Genomic DNA, 22,615 nt, shown 5'->3' on the forward strand with positions numbered 1-22,615 from the left:
GCACCAGTTTCGGTGGGTGGTGAAACTGACTGGAGTACTTGGCGGAGGGCAGTCACCATTTCGGTGAACAGGTCCGGAGCCGCTCCCTGAGCTGCAGCGTTAACATCCATGGGAGATATGAAGTTCTGTTTTTACGGGCTGGAATCCTGTCACATCCACACAAGGAGAGGAGAAGACGGGTAAGTATTTTCGTGAAGCTTTATTAACATAGGACTTTAACAGAGCAGGTAAGTGTGGTCACAGACGGTGAATCTTCAAGCACTGATCAATAGGTGAGTTCAAGCACAAAGCTAGGCCAGACAACAAAGAGTCACTTCCCTTAATCGCTGTGTCTGAATCTCCACAGAGTCACTATACGGTCCACAAGGAGCAGGCAGAAGATCCACTAAGAGAGTCCATGTAATCTTGATTCCAGCCGGTGAGTGAGTGAGTGAGGTGAGTATTTAAAGGTGTGGTGATTGCTGGTGCAGGTGCAGGTAATTAGTATTCAGGTGACGGTTCACGTGGGCGGTGCATGGGAGATTGAGTGGATGGTGACTGGCAATGGTGACTGGGGCTGAGGGAACGAGCTGAGGGTGTGACAGCGGCACTGAATAAAACGGCCGATTTTGTCAAATAGGGTGTCAAATTTCATGTAACCTCCCCTGCACCAGATAGCAGACATGTAATACTTAATCTCTGACTCAAAAAAACGTCATGCTTCTATACAAAATCTTCGAGCTAGAGCCCATTGAATCAGTGCGAAGCGGAGCTAGTGTGAGAGTTAGCCATTTTATCTGACCAATATTGTCAACGTCAGCAAGTATATTGGCATTAGATTATTATTATTATCATTATTATTATTATCTAATGGCATCAATAAAGCTTCAATAAAGCCGCAATGAGGTGTTGGGACTTCTATTCGTGGACACTGATTCTGAAGGGGAATATCTGCATTCAGAAGGTGACAGTGATACTGAAAATGAAAGTATAGCCCTACACCAAGCACAAACGGTGAATCCTTTGCCCAATGTAAATGGTCCTTTGCCAAATGTCAGAGGTGTGAACAATGTTTGCTTGGTTCAGAGTGTTCATCGCAAAATTAGCAGGCGTGTTATTGTTGCGGGGACGAGGCGGGAGATTTTTACCGCGCTAGACATGTATATTTGTCTTCTGACCACACCTCTCCACAATCGCGGCGATAGTATTGTAGTGGAGACTTTGTCTAATGCCTCTGGGTATGTTAGACAAGGTCGAAGTATTCATAGAACAGTTAGGATGCAAGGTGGAGAGTTGCAATGACAATGACCGTAGTCCGAGCTGTGCACACTCGCCGCGTGCGCTAGGCAGATCTGGCCGCGCTGCTCATAGCAGAAGCAGAGGCGATGTGACACGGGGCATAGCTTTTGAACTAAACAGGTCTTGTCTACTTGTATTTGTGTGTCATATGAATAAAATATATGTGCCCCATACATGGAATCAGAGTGCCTTCTGTTATGTAGTAAATTGAAAATCCCAACCGCTACATGCATTCGGTTTGTTTCTACCATATATTAGTAATGATTTACACAATTTGTTTACTACTTACTATTTACCTAAGCATTCAGTATTGTGCAATATAGCACACAGAAGGTGAGGGACATTTTTTTGGGGAAAGAAGTGCTGCATTTTATTATTTAAACATGTGACTTTTCATGAAAATTCTATAATTCAAGATGGCCACCCCCATATGACGTCATAATATGCAAATTAGATGGGAAAATAAAATCCCTCAGCTCAGTTTAAATAGTATATGTGCAATCATTAGCAATCAAGTCAATGATGTCACTGTAAATGAAGTGTCCCCAACTAAGCAAGCTAGAGGTGACTGTGCCAAGTAACCAAAACTGCATCATTGACAGAATGGAGAAAAAACCTAAGGAGAAACCAGGCTCACTCGGGGGGCCAGTTCTCCTCTGGCCAGACAAAACCAGCAGTTCAATTCCAGGCTGCAGCAAAGGCAGTCTTGTCCCGGTGGTTGTCTGAGAAAAGGTCTTTACAGGGGATCTGGGGCTTATCTAGTTTTCCTTGTCTCCGCTGACATTCAGTGATGTAGAGGTCCTTTCTAGGTGCAGATCCACCATCTGGTCTGGATATGTACTGGATCCGGGTGACTGCAGTGACCCTCTGATCTGGATACAGACTGGATCTGGTGGCTACGGTGACCTCGGAATAAGAGAGAAAAGACTAATATTAGCGTAGATGCCATTCTTCTAATGATGTAGCAAGTACATAGGGTGTTATGGGAAGTGTTCCCTGGTTCCGGTCTACCTAATTAATGCAGCCTAAAAATCCTTCAACAGATTTGGATATTATAAACGTATTAGTGTGTTATGTGTAAGCCAGGTTAAAGAGATGGGTCTTTAATCTAGATTTAAACTGCAAGAGTTTGTCTGCCTCCTGAACAATGTTAGGTACAGTATTGTTCAAAATAATAGCAGTACAATGTGACTAACCAGAATAATCAAGGTTTTTAGTATATTTTTTATTGCTACGTGGCAAACAAGTTACCAGTAGGTTCAGTAGATTGTCAGAAAACAAACAAGACCCAGCATTCATGATATGCACGCTCTTAAGGCTGTGCAATTGGGCAATTAGTTGAAAGGGGTGTGTTCAAAAAAATAGCAGTGTCTACCTTTGACTGTACAAACTCAAAACTATTTTGTACAAACATTTTTTTTTTTCTGGGATTTAGCAATCCCGTGAATCACTAAACTAATATTTAGTTGTATGACCACAGTTTTTTAAAACTGCTTGACATCTGTGTGGCATGGAGTCAACCAACTTGTGGCACCTCTCAGCTGTTATTCCACTCCATGATTCTTTAACAACATTCCACAATTCATTCACATTTCTTGGTTTTGCTTCAGAAACAGCATTTTTGATATCACCCCACAAGTTTTCAATTGGATTAAGGTCTGGAGATTGGGCTGGCCACTCCATAACATTAATTTTGTTGGTTTGGAACCAAGACTTTGCCCGTTTACTAGTGTGTTTTGGGTCATTGTCTTGTTGAAACAACCATTTCAAGGGCATGTCCTCTTCAGCATAGGGCAACATGACCTCTTCAAGTATTTTAACATATGCAAACTGATCCATGATCCCTGGTATGCGATAAATAGGCCCAACACCATAGTAGGAGAAACATGCCCATATCATGATGCTTGCACCTCCATGCTTCACTGTCTTCACTGTGTACTGTGGCTTGAATTCAGAGTTTGGGGGTCGTCTCACAAACTGCCTGTGGCCCTTGGACCCAAAAAGAACAATTTTACTCTCATCAGTCCACAAAATGTTCCTCCATTTCTCTTTAGGCCAGTTGATGTGTTCTTTGGCAAATTGTAACCTCTTCTGCACATGCCTTTTTTTTAACAGAGGGTGCTTTGCGGGGGATTTTTGGAATATAGATTAGCTTCACACAGACGTCTTCTAACTGTCACAGTACTTACAGGTAACTCCAGACTGTCTTTGATCATCCTGGAGGTGATCATTGGCTGAGCCTTTGCCATTCTGGTTATTCTTCTATCCATTTTGATGGTTGTCTTCCGTTTTCTTCCACGTCTCTCTGGTTTTGCTCTCCATTTTAAGGCATTGGAGATCATTTTAGCTGAACAGCCTATCATTTTTTGCACCTCTTTATAGGTTTTCCCCTCTCTAATCAACTTTTTAATCAAAGTACGCTGTTCTTCTGAACAATGTCTTGAACGACCCATTTTCCTCAGCTTTCAAATGCATGTTCAACAAGTGTTGGCTTCATCCTTAAATAGGGGCCACCTGATTCACACCTGTTTCTTCACAAAATTGATGACCTCAGTGATTGAATGCCACACTGCTATTTTTTTGAACACACCCCTTTCAACTAATTCAACTAATTGCCCAATTGCACAGCCTTAAGAGCGTGCATATCATGAATGCTGGGTCTCATTTGTTTTCTGAGAATCTACTGAACCTACTGGTAACTTGTTTGCCACGTAGCAATAAAAAAATATACGAAAAACCTTGATTATTCTGGTTAGTCACATTGTACTGCTATTATTTTGAACAATACTGTAAGTTATTCCAGAGTTTAGGCGCTAAATAGGAAAAGGATCTGCCACCCACAATTGACTTTTATACAAAAGTTATTATAAAATTGCCTGAGTTTTGAGAACGTAGCGGACGTAGAGGAGTATAATGTAACAAGAGCTTGTTCAAATACTGAGGTGCTAAACAATTCATGGCTTTATTAGTAATAAGCAATATTTTAAAATCTATAAAATGTTTAATAGGGAGCCAGTCAGAGATGTATAAAGTACTAGAGAACCATACTTGAGTAAAAGTACAAGTGCTCTATCAAAAAAGTGACTTGAGTAGAAGTAGAAGTGCTCTTTAAGCACCACACTTAGGTAGAAGTACTAAAGTATTCAACATTTTTTGTACTTAAGTATTGCAAGTAGTCTATTTTAAAATTTACTACTCAAGTACTGAAAGTAAAAGTAGAAGTATTGTGTTATGCAGCTATTAAAGAAAGTAGTCAAAAGTTTGAACATATTGTTTTTACTATTTCAAATGATTAACCTAAAGGACAATCACAATTCCTTTGACTGTAACTTCTTGTAAACAAAAAACGGTTACTAGGGTTAGTTAGCCCAATTTGCAAAATGATGTCATTAATAACTTACCCTCATGTCGTTTCAAACCCGTAAGACATCAGAGGGTCATTTAGAATTTTTTGAAGCATCGAAAATACATTTTGGTCCAAAAATAGCAAAAACTATGACTTTATTCAGCATTGTCTTCTCTTCTGTGTCTGTTGTAAGACAGTTAAAAACAAAGCAGTTTGTGATATCTGGTTCGCGAACTAATCATTCGATGTAACCGGATCTTTTTTAAACAGTCCACCAAATCGAACTGAATCGTTTTAAACAGTTCGCGTCTCTAATACGCATTAATCCACAGATGAATTAAGCTGTTAACTTGTTTAATGTGTCTGACACTCCCTCTGAGTTAAAACAAACCAATATCCCGGAGTAATTCATTGACTCAAACAGTACACTGACTGAACTGATGTGAAGAGAGAACTGAAGATGAACACCGAGCCGAGCCAGATAATGACTCGTTCACGAGTCAAGAACCGTTTCTGTCAGACGCGTCTGATTCGTGAACTGATGAGCTGATGATACTGCGCATGTGTGATTTAGCGTGAAGCAAACCGACACGCAGAGCGTCTGGAACCGAACTGATTCTTTTGGTGATTGATTCTGAACTGATTCTGTGTTAATGTTATGAGCCCATGTGCAGTCAACGCCAATGACGCCATTGCATCGAGCGCAAAAGAATCGGTGAACTGTTTTCTTCAACTGGTTTATTGAATCGAACTGTCAGAAAGAACTAACGTTACTGGTCATCCGAGAACCGATGCAACCTGTTCTTGACTCGTGAACGAGTCATTATCTGGCTCGGCTCGGTGTTCATCTCTCTCTTCACAGCAGTTCAGTCAGCACGCGCAGTCTCGCTTGATTCGCTCAATGATGTGCCAGCTTCATCAAACCTGCCATCTACAGTTCTGGCAGTGGTTTTTAATGGAATGATTCGTAACATTATTATAATTGTAACGAGTAACGATGCAGCACATAAAAAAAATATCGGAGTAAAAGTATTAAACTCAGCGAAAATATGTACCGAAGTAAAAGTGGAAGTAGGAGAAAAAAATAATACTCTAGTAAAGTACAGATACCGCCTTTTAGTACTTAAGTACAGTAGTGAAGTAGTTCTACTTCGTTACTATACATCTCTGGAGCCAGTGCAGTGTTGACAGAATAGGGCTAATATGGTCATACTTCCTTGTTCTAGTAAGAACTCTAGCTGCTGCACATGTAAAGTGTGAAGAGTAACAACCCTAGTACTGAGCCTTGAGCCATACTGTATTATGATCTATATGATACCTCTTCATTCACTTCTAAGAATTGATGGTGGTCATATAAGTATGATTTAAACCATGCTAATACACTTCTATTAATTCGAACAAATTTTTTAGTCTATGCAAAAGAATTTTGTGGTCAATAGTGTTGAATGCAGCGCTAAGATCCAATGCCACTAATAGAGAGATACAACCATGATCAGGTGATAAGAGCAGGTCATTTGTAACTCTAAGGAGAGGAGTTTTAGTATTATGATACGGTCTAAATCCTGACTGGAAATCCTCACAGATACCTAAATACACTTTTTATTACACTAATTTGCTCTAATGTTACATGAGGCCGTTTCATCAGGAGAGCTGTACAAGGATGTAAAAGGGCAACAATCCAGCAGCAGGACTAGTATCTGCTCCTTTGTACGGGGAGGAATAGGATAAGCACTGCTAGAGCCCTACAGAATGACCTTCAGCAGGCTATAGGTGTGCATGTTTTGGACCAAACTGTCTGAAGCAGACTTAATAAGAGTGGCATAAGGGCCTCATGTCCTGTAGTGGGACCTCTGCACACAGCTTTGCACCATGCAGCTCAATTGGCATTTGCCAGAGAACACCAGAATTTGTAGGTCTGCCACTAGCATTTCATTCTCTTCACTGATGAGAGCAGATTCACACTGAGCACAAGATGACGTGGGGGACATTAAAGTTGGGGTACTCGAACTTGGACTCAAGTCCAATTTTGAATGAACTCGGACTTGTCACGCACTCGGGTGAATTTGTACTCGGACTTGACACGGACTTGAACATTTTGGACTCTGAAAATATTGCGAGTACAGTCGAGTACGCATCATGTGTAACAATAAAACCAGCATAACATTGAGATGAGAAATTAATTAATGTCTCCCTTTCTGTCATTTTACTGCACCACACCGGCAGGCAGCAGTAGCATATCATCTTATGCTTGCAGACGAAACACACACATCACTCACTGGATAACAATGTGGATTAGTGTTGGGAAGTTCGATTCTTTTCCGCGAACCGATTCTTTCAGATGGTTCAATTCAATAAACCGGTTGAAAAAAATGGTTCACCGGTTATTTTACGCTCAAAGTAATGATGTCATTGGCAATGACGTAGTGGCGTCAAGTCTATCAAACATTCAAATATATAAAGTCAGTAATCATAACTTCAGTCAGTTAAAAACCTCATAATCATGAAAATTTTATAATTAAGTTTTGCAACAATGAACCCAAATATAACAGCATTGTATATTTGTAAATGTAACAGCAATAATGTGCATACGAGGCTTTAAGTCTTGAAGATATAAAGTAAATAAAGTGGGTGTCATCAGCGCAGAAACAATGATCCACTTACTATACATAATCCATTGCAATATATTTTGTTATTAAATTAACTTACGTTTCGCCAGATTGCCCTTCATTCAAGCCATAGACAGTAAAAGAAATGGACACAGCGACCCCATTGGAACTCAATTGAGACAAGTGAAGCCCATTTTTAGCTATTTTTAGCACTTCCGTTTTTGACGCACAGACTCAAACTAAGCTTGATGATGTCAGCAACCTGTCTGACAGATGTAAATCTTCTAGTAGCTGTGCGTGCAAACTGCCATCGTTAATCTTGCAGAGACGGCGAGCTTGAGCGGGGAGTTCTTTGGCTTGAGTGAGCAGGAGTAAGTATCCTGATTAGATATTTTGTATAGTATTTTAAAATGTAATGCCAGTACGCCATATTAAGTTAATTGCCTGCGAGCTTCTCCTCCTGTCTGTACGGTAATTTCTCTACTGTGCGACAGAGAGTCGAGTGGTTATGACGCAATCGTTAGCCTATTTTTACAAAAACTTTTTCTACGGGGCCATAATGTAACATAGAAGGTAATGGAGCCCTTTATACATTGTCGTGTATCTTTAGAAATAAATAATGGACAAATGGAGTCTTTAAACGCCTCAGATGTAAAGTTATTCGCTGTCAAAGTGACGCCAAAATGAATGGGAGTCAATGGGATGCTAAGGCAAGTGAAGTTCTGTTACAAGATGGCTGCACGCGGCCGACTTCAACTTCCGGTCGACTTCCTTGCCGCCTGACTCAAGCCTTCGGTTTACCCGCGCTCATAACATTAGCGCAGAATCAGTTCAGAATCAATCACCAAAAGAATCAGTTCGGTTCAAACGCGCTGTGAGTCAGTCGGTTTCACGCTGAATCACACATGCGCAGTATCATCAGCTCCTCGGTTCTCGAATCGGACGCGTCCGAAAGAAACAGTTTTCGGTTCAGTGTACTGGTGATCCGAAAACAGATGCAACCAAGTACCAAACACAGCAGCAGCAACCAACAGATGCTGCACAGCTCAGCAATGGAGGATTTGCAAGACCGGAATTGACAAAACAAGCAGTGCAACTTTATGATGCAAGTTCTCCAAGACAACAAGAAATGTGGGGGAGAGGCATTAAATAATTGAAATTGAAAATAATTGTCAGCTTTAACTGGAGGACAATAAAGTGTGATACAATAATAAAACAGGTTCATTTGTATTTTCATGCACTTGTAATACAATAAAACCTTTGAAACCTTTTTTGATAGAAAACTAGTTCTGTTGACATAAAATAAAAATGTTCAATAGCAAAGACTAGATGTAACAGTGGTATTTTTTATTAAATTTTTATATTGCCATTGGTTTAATGGGTTGAAAGGTTAAAGTATTAATAGAATGTAAACATTTCCAATACCAAATTATGATATTTTTTTAATTTAATAACTTTCTGGACTCGGGCGGACTCGACTCGGACTCTGCCTTTAAGAACTCGGACTCGAGTCGAACTCGGCCCCTTTTGGACTCGGACTCGGACTTGGACTTCAATATTCATTGAAAGACAACAAATTGACAAAACGATTGAATCCAGTTTTTTGGATTCAATTGTTCATTTTACAAATATTGTCAGTAATTTTACTAGGGTTTTGCATACAGTTTAAAATGACTGGGAAAATAATTATGTAAAAAAAGGGGTTCTTTTACAATGTATTTTTCAAAATATTTATACATTTAAATGATCTATTTTTGAAAATGTATTTATACATTTAAGTTAGGGCTGGACGATTATGGCCTAAATTCAAAACCTCGATTAATTGAACATTTTACCTTGATTACGATTAATGAACAATTATTTTGTTTCTGTTTAGTTTTTTTTTTGCCCTCATACTTCACTTACAAGGTTTGTACTGTAAACAGGGCCGTAGTTGTGGTTTGTGGGGCCCCGGTTCAGGTTGTACCAGTGGGCCCTGTTTGAAAGTGTTTAATTTGTATGTTCGTTCTGTTTATTTGTTCATCAACATGCCCGCCACATCCCAGAATGCAACGCGACGCCCAAGCCCTATTAGGCGCAGTCACTTTAAGAGACAATGAATGCATCCAATATAATACACATACGATTTTTTTCTCAACTGTCTACTTAAACTTAAGACATAACTGACGGTTTCTTTGAACATACTATCCAAGACGGGTATTTTCACATATTTTTTATGTATTTGCCGGTACAAGATCAAAAACAGAAAAATTTGGTGTTCAAGTGTTTTGAGATACCTCTCTCTGCATGAGCCCTGAACACCAGAAGTGGGTGAAGTGGGTTCTTACACATCCTTTTCTGTTTGTTTAAACTGCGATTTGTTTTTGTTCGTTGAAGTGCTTAGAGGAGGAACTTAAAGGAGAACTTTGCAAATGAGAGGTCGGTTAAGTGTTTCTGTCTGTGAGATGCTGCTCTTTCTCTGCGTGCTCACAAAGCACAGCGCGCGAGTAACCAGCTACTCAGTTCAGCTTTTCTGTGTCTTGTGTTTCAATGCTTTTAATGTCTTTTGAATGGTTACATTTGCAAGTGGCAAGGCTTAATAACGCGTGAAAATTATACGCTTTCATGTCGACACGCAGCAGCGTTCTGTCAACTGTCCTGAGCGTCTTTTTAGACTGGCCACAGCCAGACAGTTGAAATCGAATATTAAAGGTGGGATATTTTTTCCTATTGAAAGAGCGATCATAGCTCACTATCAGCAGTTATTTTATCTATGTTCGTAACATTTCTTACATATTACCAGGGTTGGGGAGTAACGGAATACATGTAACAGCGTTACGTAATCAGGATACAAAAATCCAGTTACTGTAATCCGTTACAGTTACATCAAAAAACGTAGCAATCAGATTATAGTTACATTTTGAAAAAAGGGGGAATACTTTCAGGATTACAATGGTTTCATTTAAAACTAAATAAATCAGTATTTTGGCATAATAACACTATATTAAGCGCAGGTTGATTAATGACTCGCGCGAGTCACGTGTGCCACCCACTGGTGCATGCGCAAATAACAGCTGTCTACAATCTCCTCAGACGCAGATTGAATCACTGCTGCTAAATTATATGCTGCCCGCGGGCAAAAACGCATTAATTTCATGGAAATTCCGCTGCTATTTTGTTTAAAAAGAAGAAAATGCAAACAACGTTGTACAGTGCAAACTGTGCCTTCCAGCAACGAAAACACTTTCTTCATCGAAGGATTCGAGGTCCAACCAAAAGAAGCATTTGCACTTTTAAAAATTAGTTTTATATTTGCAAAGAGAGAAAAAAATATTTGTATTCTCTTTTTTCCTTTTGAAGAAACATTTTCCATTGTCAAAAAATTGTGTTCTTATTATATTTGCTTGGGGAAAAAAAAAAAAATTATTCTCTATTCTCCTGTTGAAGAAACATTTCCTTAAAATTCTTTCTTATTATATTTTCTTCAAAATAAAACAAAATAATCTGTAATACCAATACCATGCACTAGATGTCTGTATAGTCCTTTACATATATATTAATTCAGGGCTGTGAAATTCTTAATTAATAAATGTTGTTGTTTAAAAAAAATAATATTTGACCTTGAAGTAATCCAGAAGTAATCCAAAAGTAATCAGTTACATTACTTTCATATTGTGGTACTTGGATTACATTACTGAATACTTTTTTTTATGAAGTAATTAGTAACTGTAACGGAATACATTTTTAAAGTAACCCTCCCAAGCCTGCATATTACTGCTCGGTGTAAGAGATAAATAAAGATTAAAGGTAAACAGTACCAGTACAAGTGATTGCTTGTGTGAATTAGTCATACATCTCTATATTATTGTGAAGCTGGGGGTTGTAAATAGCATAGTTCCTTCAAAAGTAGAAAAATATGCTATAATAAGTTTTGAGATTCTAAGATACTTTAGTGATAAATCACAGGACAGCGCTGACAACTGCGTTCCTCTGTGCGCGCAATCTTCACAGCTATGAGTTTTCGTGCCACAATGCAGCTACGCAAACATGGTTGCTCGATTTAATAATACACATCCGATAGTTTAAAATTTTTCAAAATAAACTTGCATAAATATATATTTTCACTTATATGTTTATGGAAAAAGATATTGAAAGAATATACAAAATGACCAGAAATATATTTATGTAAATATATTTTCTATCAATATATTTTTGGCAATTTTGAATATTTTTGAAAATATATATTTTAAATATAGAAATATATTTTAAAACCATTTTTAAACACATATTTTGAGCTTGATATATTTCAATCCAAGAAAATGATTTTTTTTGCCCCAGAAATACATTTCAAAATATATTTTGGTATTTGAAGGTTAAAACTAAACTTAACATAACTTTAAAAATGTGTTTCATTGAGCTTCCTTGTTTGCAACATATATTTAGCAAATATTTCTAATATATTCTGGCCAAAAAAAAATATGTATTTTGTTATATGGCTCAGCATGCCTTTTAATCAGTCACATTTTTCAGTTTGGCAGGCTGTAATCTCTCTGATCAGCACTGTGAAGTTGTTGCTTCAGTTTTACAATCATCAAACTCCCTCCTGAGAGAGCTGGACCTGAGTAACAATGACCTGAAGGATTCGGGAGTGATGCTGCTGTGTGCTGGACTGGAGAGTCCAAACTGTCAACTCAACATACTGAGGTATTTAATGTTGTATTTAACTCACAGTGCAGATCATTCTGGGAAACATACATATCTGGAGGATTTTTAAAGTACAACAGGCTGATATCACTTATCTAGATGCAGAAAGTATTTGATGCAGACCATTTGATGACTCCCCTGACAATCGTGGCCCCTGCTCATCTCCCTCACAGCTCTCTACTTCATTTAAATTTAAAATCACAATTTCTTTTTATAGCAATATCACTGCCCGTTCCACCAAATGCTGTTGCCTTGGAGAAATCTAGGGGTAACAGAGTTTTTCGTGGATTATTCTGTTGATTAATCAGATAATTATAATTTCTATTGATGGTTAAAACAAGAAAACAAATATACTGTGTGCAGAATTATTAGGCAAATGAGTATTTTGACCACATCATCCTCTTTATGCATGTTGTCTTACTCTAAGCTGTATAGGCTCGAAAGCCTACTACCAATTAAGCATATTAGGTGATGTGCATCTCAGTAATGAGAAGGGGTGTGGTTTAATGACATCAACACCCTATATCAGGTGTGCATAATTATTAGGCAACTTCCTTTCCTTTGGCAAAATGGGTCAAAAGAAGGACTTGACAGGCTCCGAAAAGTAAAAAATAGTGAGATATCTTGCAGAGGGATGCAGCACTCTTAAAATTGCCAAGCTTCTGAAGCGTGATCATCGAACAATCAAGCGTTTCATTCAAAATAGCCAACAGGGAAGCAAGAAGCGTGTGGAAAAACCAAGGCGCAAAATAACTGCCCGTGAACTGAGAAAAGTCAAGCGTACAGCTGCCAAGATGCCACTTGCCACCAGTTTTGCCATATTTCAGAGCTGCAACATCACTGGAGTGCCCAAAAGCACAAGGTGTGCAATACTCAGAGACATGGCCAAGGTAAGAAAGGCTGAAAAACGACCACCACTGAACAAGACACACATGCTGAAACGTCAAGACTGGGCAAAGAAATATCTCAAGACTGATTTTTCTAAGGTTTTATGGACTGATGAAATGAGAGTGAGTCTTGATGGGCCCGTGGCTGGAACGGTAAAGGGCAGAGAGCTCCAGTCCGACTCAGACGCCAGCAAGGTGGAGGTGGAGTACTGGTTTGGGCTGCTATCATCAAAGATGAGCTTGTGGGGCCTTTTCGGGTTGAGGATGGAGTCAAGCTCAACTCCCAGTCCTATTGCCAGTTTCTGGAAGACACCTTCAAGCAGTGGTACAGGAAGAAGTCTGCATCCTTCAAGAAAAACATGATTTTCATGCAGGACAGTGCTCCATCACATGCGTCCAAGTACTCCACAGCGTGGCTGGCAAGAAAGGGTCTAAAAGAAGAAAAACTAATGACTTGGCCTCCTTGTTCACCTGATTTGAACCCCATAGAGAACCTGTGGTCCATCATGAAATGTGAGATTTACAAGGAGGGAAAACAGTACACCTCTCTGAACAGTGTCTAGGAGGCTGTGGTTGCTGCTGCACGCAATGTTGATGGTGAACAGATCAAAACACTGACAGAATCCATGGATGGCAGGCTTTTGAGTGTCCTTGCAAAGAAAGGTGGCTATATTGGTCACTGATTTGTTTTTGTTTTGTTTTCGAATGTCAGAAATGTATATTTGTGAATGTTGAGATGTTATATTGGTTTCACTGCTGAAAATAAATAATTGAAATGGGTATATATTTGTTTTTTGTTAAGTTGCCTAATAATTATGCACAGTAAAAGTCACCTGCACACACAGATATCCTCCTAAAATAGCTACAACTAAAAACAAACTAAAAACTACTTCCAAAAATATTCAGCTTTGATATTAATGAGTTTTTGGAATCATTGAGAACATGGTTGTTGTTCAATAATAAAATGATTCCTCAAAAATACAACTTGCCTAATAATTCTGCACTCCCTGTATATAAACCAAATCAAACAATAGCCTTTAAAATAGCTTAATTATAACAATGAGGCAATGGTGATTGGTTTAAGTCAAGTTCGAAAAGCAATTCATTATACTGTTCCATGGAACAAACTTAACATAATGCATCGCTAACAATATAATGTACATGCTCATATCAAAAGCCTTCGAAGGACACCAACTTCCCGACAAAAGTTTCTACATGTCACTGTACAATCTGGTCCTCGTTTTGCTAAAATGTACACAATCTTTAATATTTAGACAATTCTTTATGACAGGCATGCTACAGCAATCAAGTCCTTGCACGTGACATCAAATGTTGCCATTTTTCATTACGTTTCAGCTATTTCACTTAAATAATCTGTTCAGCTTTCCCCCCTAGGTGGCATGAATCAAAAAAGGGTTTATGATCAGCATTTTTGAAGCCCCGCCTTCTCGGTATCTCATTAGCCCATTGGAGTGGTTAATCTGAAACTTCTGGGATGAGAAACTCTTAATCAATCCATCAGCTCCATATTATTCCAAGCATAATCACCTCTAAATACACATTCTATACCTCAGCTAATTACAGGTGCTGGTCATATAATTAGAATATCATCAAAAAGTTGATTTATTTCACTAACTCCATTCATAAAGTGAAATTTGTATATTATATTAATTCATTCATTACACACAGAGTGATATAGTTCAAATGTTTATTTATTTTCATTTTGATGATTATAAAAACTTAGGAAAATCCCAAATTCAGTGCCTCAGAAAATTTGAATATTGTGGAAAGGTTCAATGTTGAAGACACCTGGTGCAACACTCTAAAAAATAACTCAAAACACCTGCAAAGGCCTTTAAATGGTCTCTCAGTCTAGTTCTGTAGGCTACACAATCGGGGGAAGAATGCTGACTTGACAGTTATCCAAAAGACGACCATTGACACCTTGCACAAGGAGGGCAAGACACAAAAGGTCATTGCAAAAAGGCTGGCTGTTAACAGAGCTCTGTGTCCAAGCACATTAATAGAGAGGCGAAGGGTAGGAAAAGTTGTGGTAGAAAAAAGTGTACAAGCTATAGGGATAACCGCACCCTGGAGATGATTGTGAAACAATACCCATTCAAAAATGTGGATAAGATTCACAGAGTGGACTGCAGCTGGAGTCAGTGCTTCAAGAACCACTACAGACAGACGTATACAAGACATGGGTTTCAGCTTCGCATTCCTCGTGTCAAACCACTCTTGAACAACAGACAGCATCAGAAGTGTCTTGGACTGGACTGCTGCCGAGTGGTCAAAGTCAAAGTCACCTTTATTTATATAGCGCTTTAAACAAAATACATTGTGTCAAAGCAACTGAACAACATTCATAAGGAAAACAGTGTGTCAATAATGCAAAATGATAGTTAAAGGCAGTTCATCATTGAATTCAGTTATGTGATCTCTGTTCAGTTTAAATAGTGTCTGTGCATTTATATGCAATCAAGTCAATGATATCGCTGTAGATGAAGTGACCCCAACTAAGCAAGCCAGAGGGGACAGCGGCAAGGAACCGAAACTCCATCGGTGACAGAATGGAGAAAAAACCTTGGGAGAAACCAGGCTCAGTTGGGGGGCCAGTTCTCCTCTGACCAGACGAAACCAGTAGTTCAATTCCAGGCTGCAGCAAAGTCAGATTGTGCAGAAGAATCATCTGTTTCCTGTGGTCTTGTCCTGGTGCTCCTCTGAGACAAGGTCTTTACAGGGGATCTGTATCTGGGGCTCAAGTTGTCCTGGTCTCCGCTGTCTTTCAGGGCAGTAGAGGTCCTTTCTAGGTGCTGATCCACCATCTGGTCTGGATACGTACTGGATCCGGGTGACTGCAGTGACCCTCTGATCTGGATACAGACTGGATCTGGTGGCTACGGTGACCTCGGAATAAGAGAGAAATAGACTAATATTAGCGTAGATGCCATTCTTCTAATGATGTAGCAAGTACATAGGGTGTTATGTGAAGTGTTCCCGGTTCCGGTTTACCTAATTAATGCAGCCTAAAAATCCTTTAACGGATTTGGATATTAAAAGCATATTAGTATGTTATGTGTATGCCAGGTTAAAGAGATGAGTCTTTAATCTAGATTTAAACTGCAAGAGTGTGTCTGCCTCCCGAACAATGTTAGGTAGGTTATTCCAGAGTTTAGGCGCCAAATAGGAAAAGGATCTGCCGCCCGCAGTTGATTTTGATATTCTAGGTATTATCAAATTGCCTGAGTTTTGAGAACGTAGCGGACGTAGAGGAGTATAATGTAAAAGGAGCTCATTCAAATACTGAGGTGCTAAACCATTCAGGGCTTTATAAGTAATAAGCAATATTTTATGATGTTTGATAGGGAGCCAGTGCAGCGATGACAGGACCGGGCTAATATGGTCATTCTTCCAGTGTTAATTTTGACACGAAATTTTAATTTAGTTTTAGTCTTAGTCTTTTGACTATAATTCTTTTTAGTTTTAGTCAAGTTTTAGTCATCTGATTTGTTTTAATTTTAGTCTTATTTTAGTCGACTAAAATTGCTTGGTATTTTAGTCGACTAAAATTGCTTGGTATTTTAGTCGACTAAAATAAGACTAAAATCAATAACAGATTTACTAGACAAGTTTTTACAGCTGGTATAGGAAACAAACTTAACCAAAATATATAAAACACAAATTCAACTTTATTTCAACACAACTGTGTCTTTATTTCGATTCAAAAGCTTTTATGCAGCAACAAACACTGTCATGATAATGTAAACAATAACTAGCTGCCAATTGACCATCAATAAAAGAAAAATAAGGTTAGGTCCAGGACCTTAAAGCTTACAGCTGAGCTGAACAATAAGTGCATACGTTTAAAGTAAATATTTAATAAGTTGGCAGCTAGGTGGATAAAAAAAAGTAACAAGATTTTATAAGGTATTCATTTGTCTAGCAATATTGTATGTTTTAAATACTACAATATTGCTAGATTTGTATGTATAATGATAGGATGTGAACATTCATGTTTCACATGACTAATATAGAAATATTTGTGATATTGTCAACAAGTAGAACATTATAAAATATACTAAACATTAGTATTAATCAAATGTATTTATCATGATATTACGTATTAGTATTGTGCTCGCATCTAATTTGAAGAAGGGGCTATTTTACAGTACTTTTCAGTTCGTAATATTTAATGCTACAACATCTACGCACTGCACTATTCCAATTTTGCTTAGCTCAATAAACAAAAGAACATCGTTGTAAAATTACATTTGAGAAAATGTCCGGGTGGCTCGTCTGTAAATGTCTTTTCAAATTGGTTGTGTTCTTGCCACGAATGAACGCTCTGCGTGCTTTACACTTTGTTTTGTTTTGTTCGTCATCAAACGTGAAGTGAGCTGTGGACATTTTGTCGCTCTTTTAGACAGTAGGGACTTTAAGCAACAGCTGCGAATGGAACGGCAACAGCGACCGGAAGTTTGCCGTCACACCGCTGTAGCCAAGAACGTATAAATAATAATAAATAAGTCTAAAAACATAACATTTATTTACCTAACCTCTAACGTTGTAGCGACTCTGGCAAATCAGCTGTTCTCCCGTAGTAGATGGTTAAATTAGAACGTCAGAAAGTAGCAGTTAAATTCGCGCAGGCGCAATACAACGCCAGAATGGCGTTGCCGTTCCACGAGAGGCTGTTGCTAAAAGTCCCTATCACCTCTTCGAATGCCGACTTCCCGGGAGCTCATAAAAACTGAAAACCTTCGCTTCACGTCTCAATAAGTCAGGCTCTGATTGGTTCTCTTCTCTCATGCAGTCTGTTCTGTTTTGCCGGTTCTTTTGCTCATTCCTCGCATCTCTCCCGTCTGCTGATTTGATTTTCGTCACAGTCTATTTTCGTCTCGTCCTTTATTCGTTGACGATAATGTCAATCAATTTAGTCATAGTTTTAGTCTCCATCAGTGCCTTCTATTTTAGTTTTCGTTTCGTTTTCGTCGGCAAAAATATATTTGTGACGAAAATAATGACGAAAATATTTAGTCAACGAAATTAACACTGCATTCTTCCTGGTTCTAGTAAGAACTCTTGCTGCTGCATTTTGGACTAGCTGCAGTTTGTTTATTAAGCGTGCAGAACAACCACCCAATAAAGCATTTCAATAATCTAACCTTGTGGTCATAAATGCATGGATTAACATTTCTGCATTTGACATTGAGAGCATAGGCCGTAATTTAGACATATTTTGAGATGGAAAAATGCAGTTTTACAAATGCTAGAAATGGTCCAAAGTTATGTTCTCACACAATCCATGTTGCTTGAGGTCCAGTGTAAAGTTTTCACTCAGTGATGGTTTGGGGTGCCATGTCATCTGCTGGTTTTGGTCCACTGTGTTTTCTGAGGTTAAGGGTCAACGCAGCCATATACCAGGAAGTTTTAGAGCACTTCATGCTTCCTGACCAACTTTATGGAGATGCAGATTTTATTTTCATTTTCCAACAGGACTTGACCCCATATAAAACCTATGGGGAATTGTAAAGAGGAAGATGTGATATACGAGACCAAAGAATGCAGAAGAGCTGAAGGCCACTATCAGAGCAACCTGGGCTCTCATAACACCTGAGCAGTGCCACAGACTTATTGACTCCATGCCACGCCGCATTGCTGTAATTCAGTAATTCAGGCAAAAGGAGCCCCAACTAAGTATTGAGTGCTGTAAATGCTTATACTTTTCAGTTGACCAAGATTTTAAAAAATTGGTCATAAGTAATATTCAAATTTTTTGAGGTACTAAATTTGAGATTTTCCTTAGTTGTCAGTTATAATCATCAAAATTTTAAGAAATAAACATTTGAAATATATCAGTCTGTGTGTAATGAATGAATATAATATACAAGTTAAAATTTTTTAATGGAATTAGTGAAATACAGTCATGCCCACAAATATTGGCACCCTTGGTAAATATGATCAAAAAAGGCTGTGAAAATTCATCTGCATTGTTAATCCTTTTGATTTTTTATTAAAAAAATTCACAAAAATGTATCCTTTCATTGGATAATAAGAATTTAAAATGGGGGGAAATATCATTGTGAAATAAATGTTTTTCTCTAATACACATTGGCCACAATTAAGGACACCCTTTTATTGAATTATTAACCTCCATTTGCCAGTTTAACAGCTCAAAACTGTCTCCTATAATGCCTGATGAGGTTAGAGAACACCTGACAAGAGATCAGAGACCATTCCTTTATCCAGAATCACTCTAGACCCTTCAGATACCCAGCTTCTCCTCTTCAGTTCACTCCTCTCATTTTCTGTTGGCTTCAGGTCAGAGGACTGGAATGGCTATAGCAGAAGCTTGGTTTTGAGCTCAGTGACCCATTTCGGTGTTGTTTTTGAGGTTTGTGTTTGGATTATTGTACGGTTGAATGATCCAAACATGGCCCATTATAAGGTTTCTAACAGAGTCAGTCACTTACTGATTTTTTATCTGTTGGTATTTAATAGAATCCATGATGCCATGTATCTAAACAAGATGTCCAGGACCTCCAGCAGAAATATAGGCCCACAGCATCAAAAATACAGCTGTATATTTCATTGTACACATGGGGTACTTTTATCCCTGTTTTCACCAAACCCATCTTGAGTGTTTACTGCTAAAAAGTTCATTTAGTTTTATCTGATCATAGAAGCCAGTCCCATTTGAAGTTCCAGTCGTGTCTGATAACTGAATATGCTTTAGTATGTTTTTGGATGAGCTAGGAGAATTTTTCTTGAAACCCTCCCAAACAACATGTGTTGATGTAGGTTCTGTTTGACAATTTTTTAAAGGTTTTCTGAACCAGAAACTCAACTATTTTCTGCAATTCTCCAGCTGTGATCCTTGGAGAGTCTTTAGCCACTCAAACTGACCTCCTCACCATGCATTAGGACGATATAGACACACGACCTCTTCCAGGCAGTTTTCTAACATTTTCTGTTGATTGGAAATTCTTAATTATTGTCCTGATGGTGGAAATGGGAATTGTCACTGCTCTAGCTCTTTTCTTAAAACCACTTCACCAATTTGTGAAGCTCAATCATCTTTTGCTGCACATCAGAAATATATTCTTTGGTTTTTCTGATTGTGATAGATGATTAAGGGCATTTGGGCTTTGTTTTCCCTCCACTTTATATTTCTGTGAAACAGGAAGCAATGGCTTGATAATTTCATGTTTATAATCATGCTGGAGTGCTCAAAATTGTGAATGTGAATGGGAATATACTTCAGAGATGTTTTACTCATAAGAATTTCTAGGGGTGCCAATAATTGTGTCCAACGAGTATTTGAGAAAAACATTAATTTCATAATGATATTTCCCCTCCATTTTAAATTCTTATTATCCAATGAAAGGATACATTTTTGTGAATTTTTTAAATAAAAAATCAAAAGGATTAACAATGCAGATTAACTTTCACAGCCTTTTTTGATCATATTTACCAAGGGTGCCAATATTTGTGGGCATGACTGTATATCAACTTTTTTATGATAATCTAATTATATGACCAGCACCTGTTGTTTTGGCTGAGTACATACATCAAGGTCTTCTAGCAATGCAAAGTGTTCCATCATTAAAACCTTTTCAAACAAAACTCATTATCCAAATGTACATATGCATGTTTGTGTTTGTTATTCAGAGAAACATTGCAGCATGAGTTGTAACACTGCTTATCTTAGTCTTTAACTGAATATGTAGACATTTGTGCTGTCAGTCGATTAAAAATAATAATAAAACTTTCTGTAAGTAATTGCAGTTAACATTAAAATGTATATAATATTTTTATATTGTTATAATTTCACAATTAATCTCCAAATTTATGTTTAATCAATATACAGATTTTAGGGTTGTCACGAAACCATAAACAAATGTTACGCTACTATACTTTCTGCAATTCTCCAGCTATGATCCTTGGAGAGTCTTTAGCCACTCAAACTGACCTCCTCACCATGCATTAGGACGATATAGACACACAACCTCTTCCAGGCAGTTTTCTAACATTTTCTGTTGATTGGAAATTCTTAAGTATCACGATACCAAGTAGTATCATGATACCATGCCATATTTTATTAATTCAAAATTCATATCTACAAAATGAAGCAAAATGTCAGAAATACTAAGATATTAAATGAAAACAGACCAAATTGTCCTCAGAATTTTTTTTTTTTTTAATGAGATTGAGTAACTGGCTCTTTGAAAAACTCAAGAACAGTCATGAAGCAACTCATTAAAATGTGTCATGCATGTACTCCATCTGTACAGCAATGAAGTCACGCAAATTGAAACTCTTCTCAGTTTACTAAGCATTAACACTGCATTTCTCAAAGAGGCTGTCAATGGTGGGCTGCAACTTGCTGTTGGCAGGGTTAACTGTGTGGCTTTGGGCACCAGTTAGGGCAGCATAGTTCTGATTCTGAAAAAAAAAAGGAAAAAAAAATTAAATTAATTACCATACTTTCCGGACTATAAATCACACTTCTTTTCATAGTTTGGCTGGTCCTGCAACTTATAGTCGTCTGGTGCGACTTATTTATCAAAATTAATTTGACATGAACCAAAAGAAAACATTACCGTATCCAGCCGCAAGAGGGCTTTCTATGCTGCTCAGTGCTCCTGTAGTCTACACTGTAAACATAGAACGTCCTCTCGCGGCTGTAGACGGTTATGTTTTCCCCTGGTTCTTGGTTCTAAATAAGTGCGACTTATAGTCCAGTGCAAATTATTCATGACATATTTTTGTATTGATGCGACTTATACTTAGGTGGGACTTTTATAGTCCGAAAAATAAGAATTTTTGTAAAATTTTGATATTTTCAATACAATAGAATACAGAAATGTTTACTGGCACTGCCAGTATTTTGAACCATTAGTATCATGATACTACCGTAGTACCAGTAAACCGTGCAACCCCAGTGTATTTAAAATATTTGTTTAATGACATCTCTTTATTAAGTACAATGAAGGCCAGAATCACTGATACCAGTCCTGTTACTGATGTCTCTATCAAAGGGGTCATGACATGTTTTTTTTTATTATTTTGTTAGTTTAGATTCATGTTAAATGTTATTAATGTTTTTGCACACACACACAACTTTCTAAAAGTGAAAGCTCCTTTAAGGCTTGTCAGTAGATGACTGGCTAACATCATTGCATAGGAAATAGTATTAATGACCCCTTGCTATTTCACATGAGTAAGTGTTTTTACATCATTATTCATATCATGTACTTTTGTTGTTTGAGTAACATAGACACAAACAGCAGTTGGAATATTAAACTACTGTTACTTCAAAGCTGGTCACAGTTCTTATATCCATTTGGACATATCCAATTTAAGACATTTAAACTCATTTAAGACTTGTGCTTGCTAGGATACTTGTTTAAGATAGTGTTTATCTTTTCATAACATTAACCTTTGCAATGTTATTGTAGATTATCTGGCTGTATGGTGACAGCAGAAGGCTGTGCTACTCTGGCATCAGCTCTGAGTTCAAACCCCTCACACCTGAGAGAGCTAGATCTGAGCTATAATCACCCAGGAGATTCAGGACTGAAGCTGCTAAATGAAGCTGATATATTCAAACAACTGGACAAACTCAGGTAAGTTGAGCAGTAACAATAACCCACTCTTCTGTGACGTGAGAGAATAAAGCAATATGCAATAATAATCAAAAAAATAAATGCTAATGGTTTTGTTAGGCAAGACACAGAGCAGTATGCCTAAAAACTAGTATACCTTATGTTAGGAGAAAGAGAAAATGTTGCCTTGTTACGCCTTGGAAC

General features: G+C 37.9%; 1 protein-coding gene across 2 annotated transcripts in view; it reads left to right on the forward strand.

Annotated features, from left to right (window-relative positions):
• The window catches only part of LOC113053038 (NACHT, LRR and PYD domains-containing protein 3-like), a 96,918-nt gene that overhangs the window by 50,447 nt on the left and 23,856 nt on the right, over positions 1-22,615 (forward strand). For both annotated transcript variants that reach the window (XM_026217655.1, XM_026217663.1), the window contains exons 5-6: positions 11,740-11,913; positions 22,265-22,432. In XM_026217655.1, the coding sequence (XP_026073440.1) occupies positions 11,740-11,913; positions 22,265-22,432 (342 nt within the window). The remainder of the gene's footprint in view (positions 1-11,739; positions 11,914-22,264; positions 22,433-22,615) is intronic.

The sequence above is a fragment of the Carassius auratus genome, chromosome 3, assembly GCF_003368295.1.
Source record: "Carassius auratus strain Wakin chromosome 3, ASM336829v1, whole genome shotgun sequence".
NCBI lineage: Eukaryota > Metazoa > Chordata > Actinopteri > Cypriniformes > Cyprinidae > Carassius > Carassius auratus.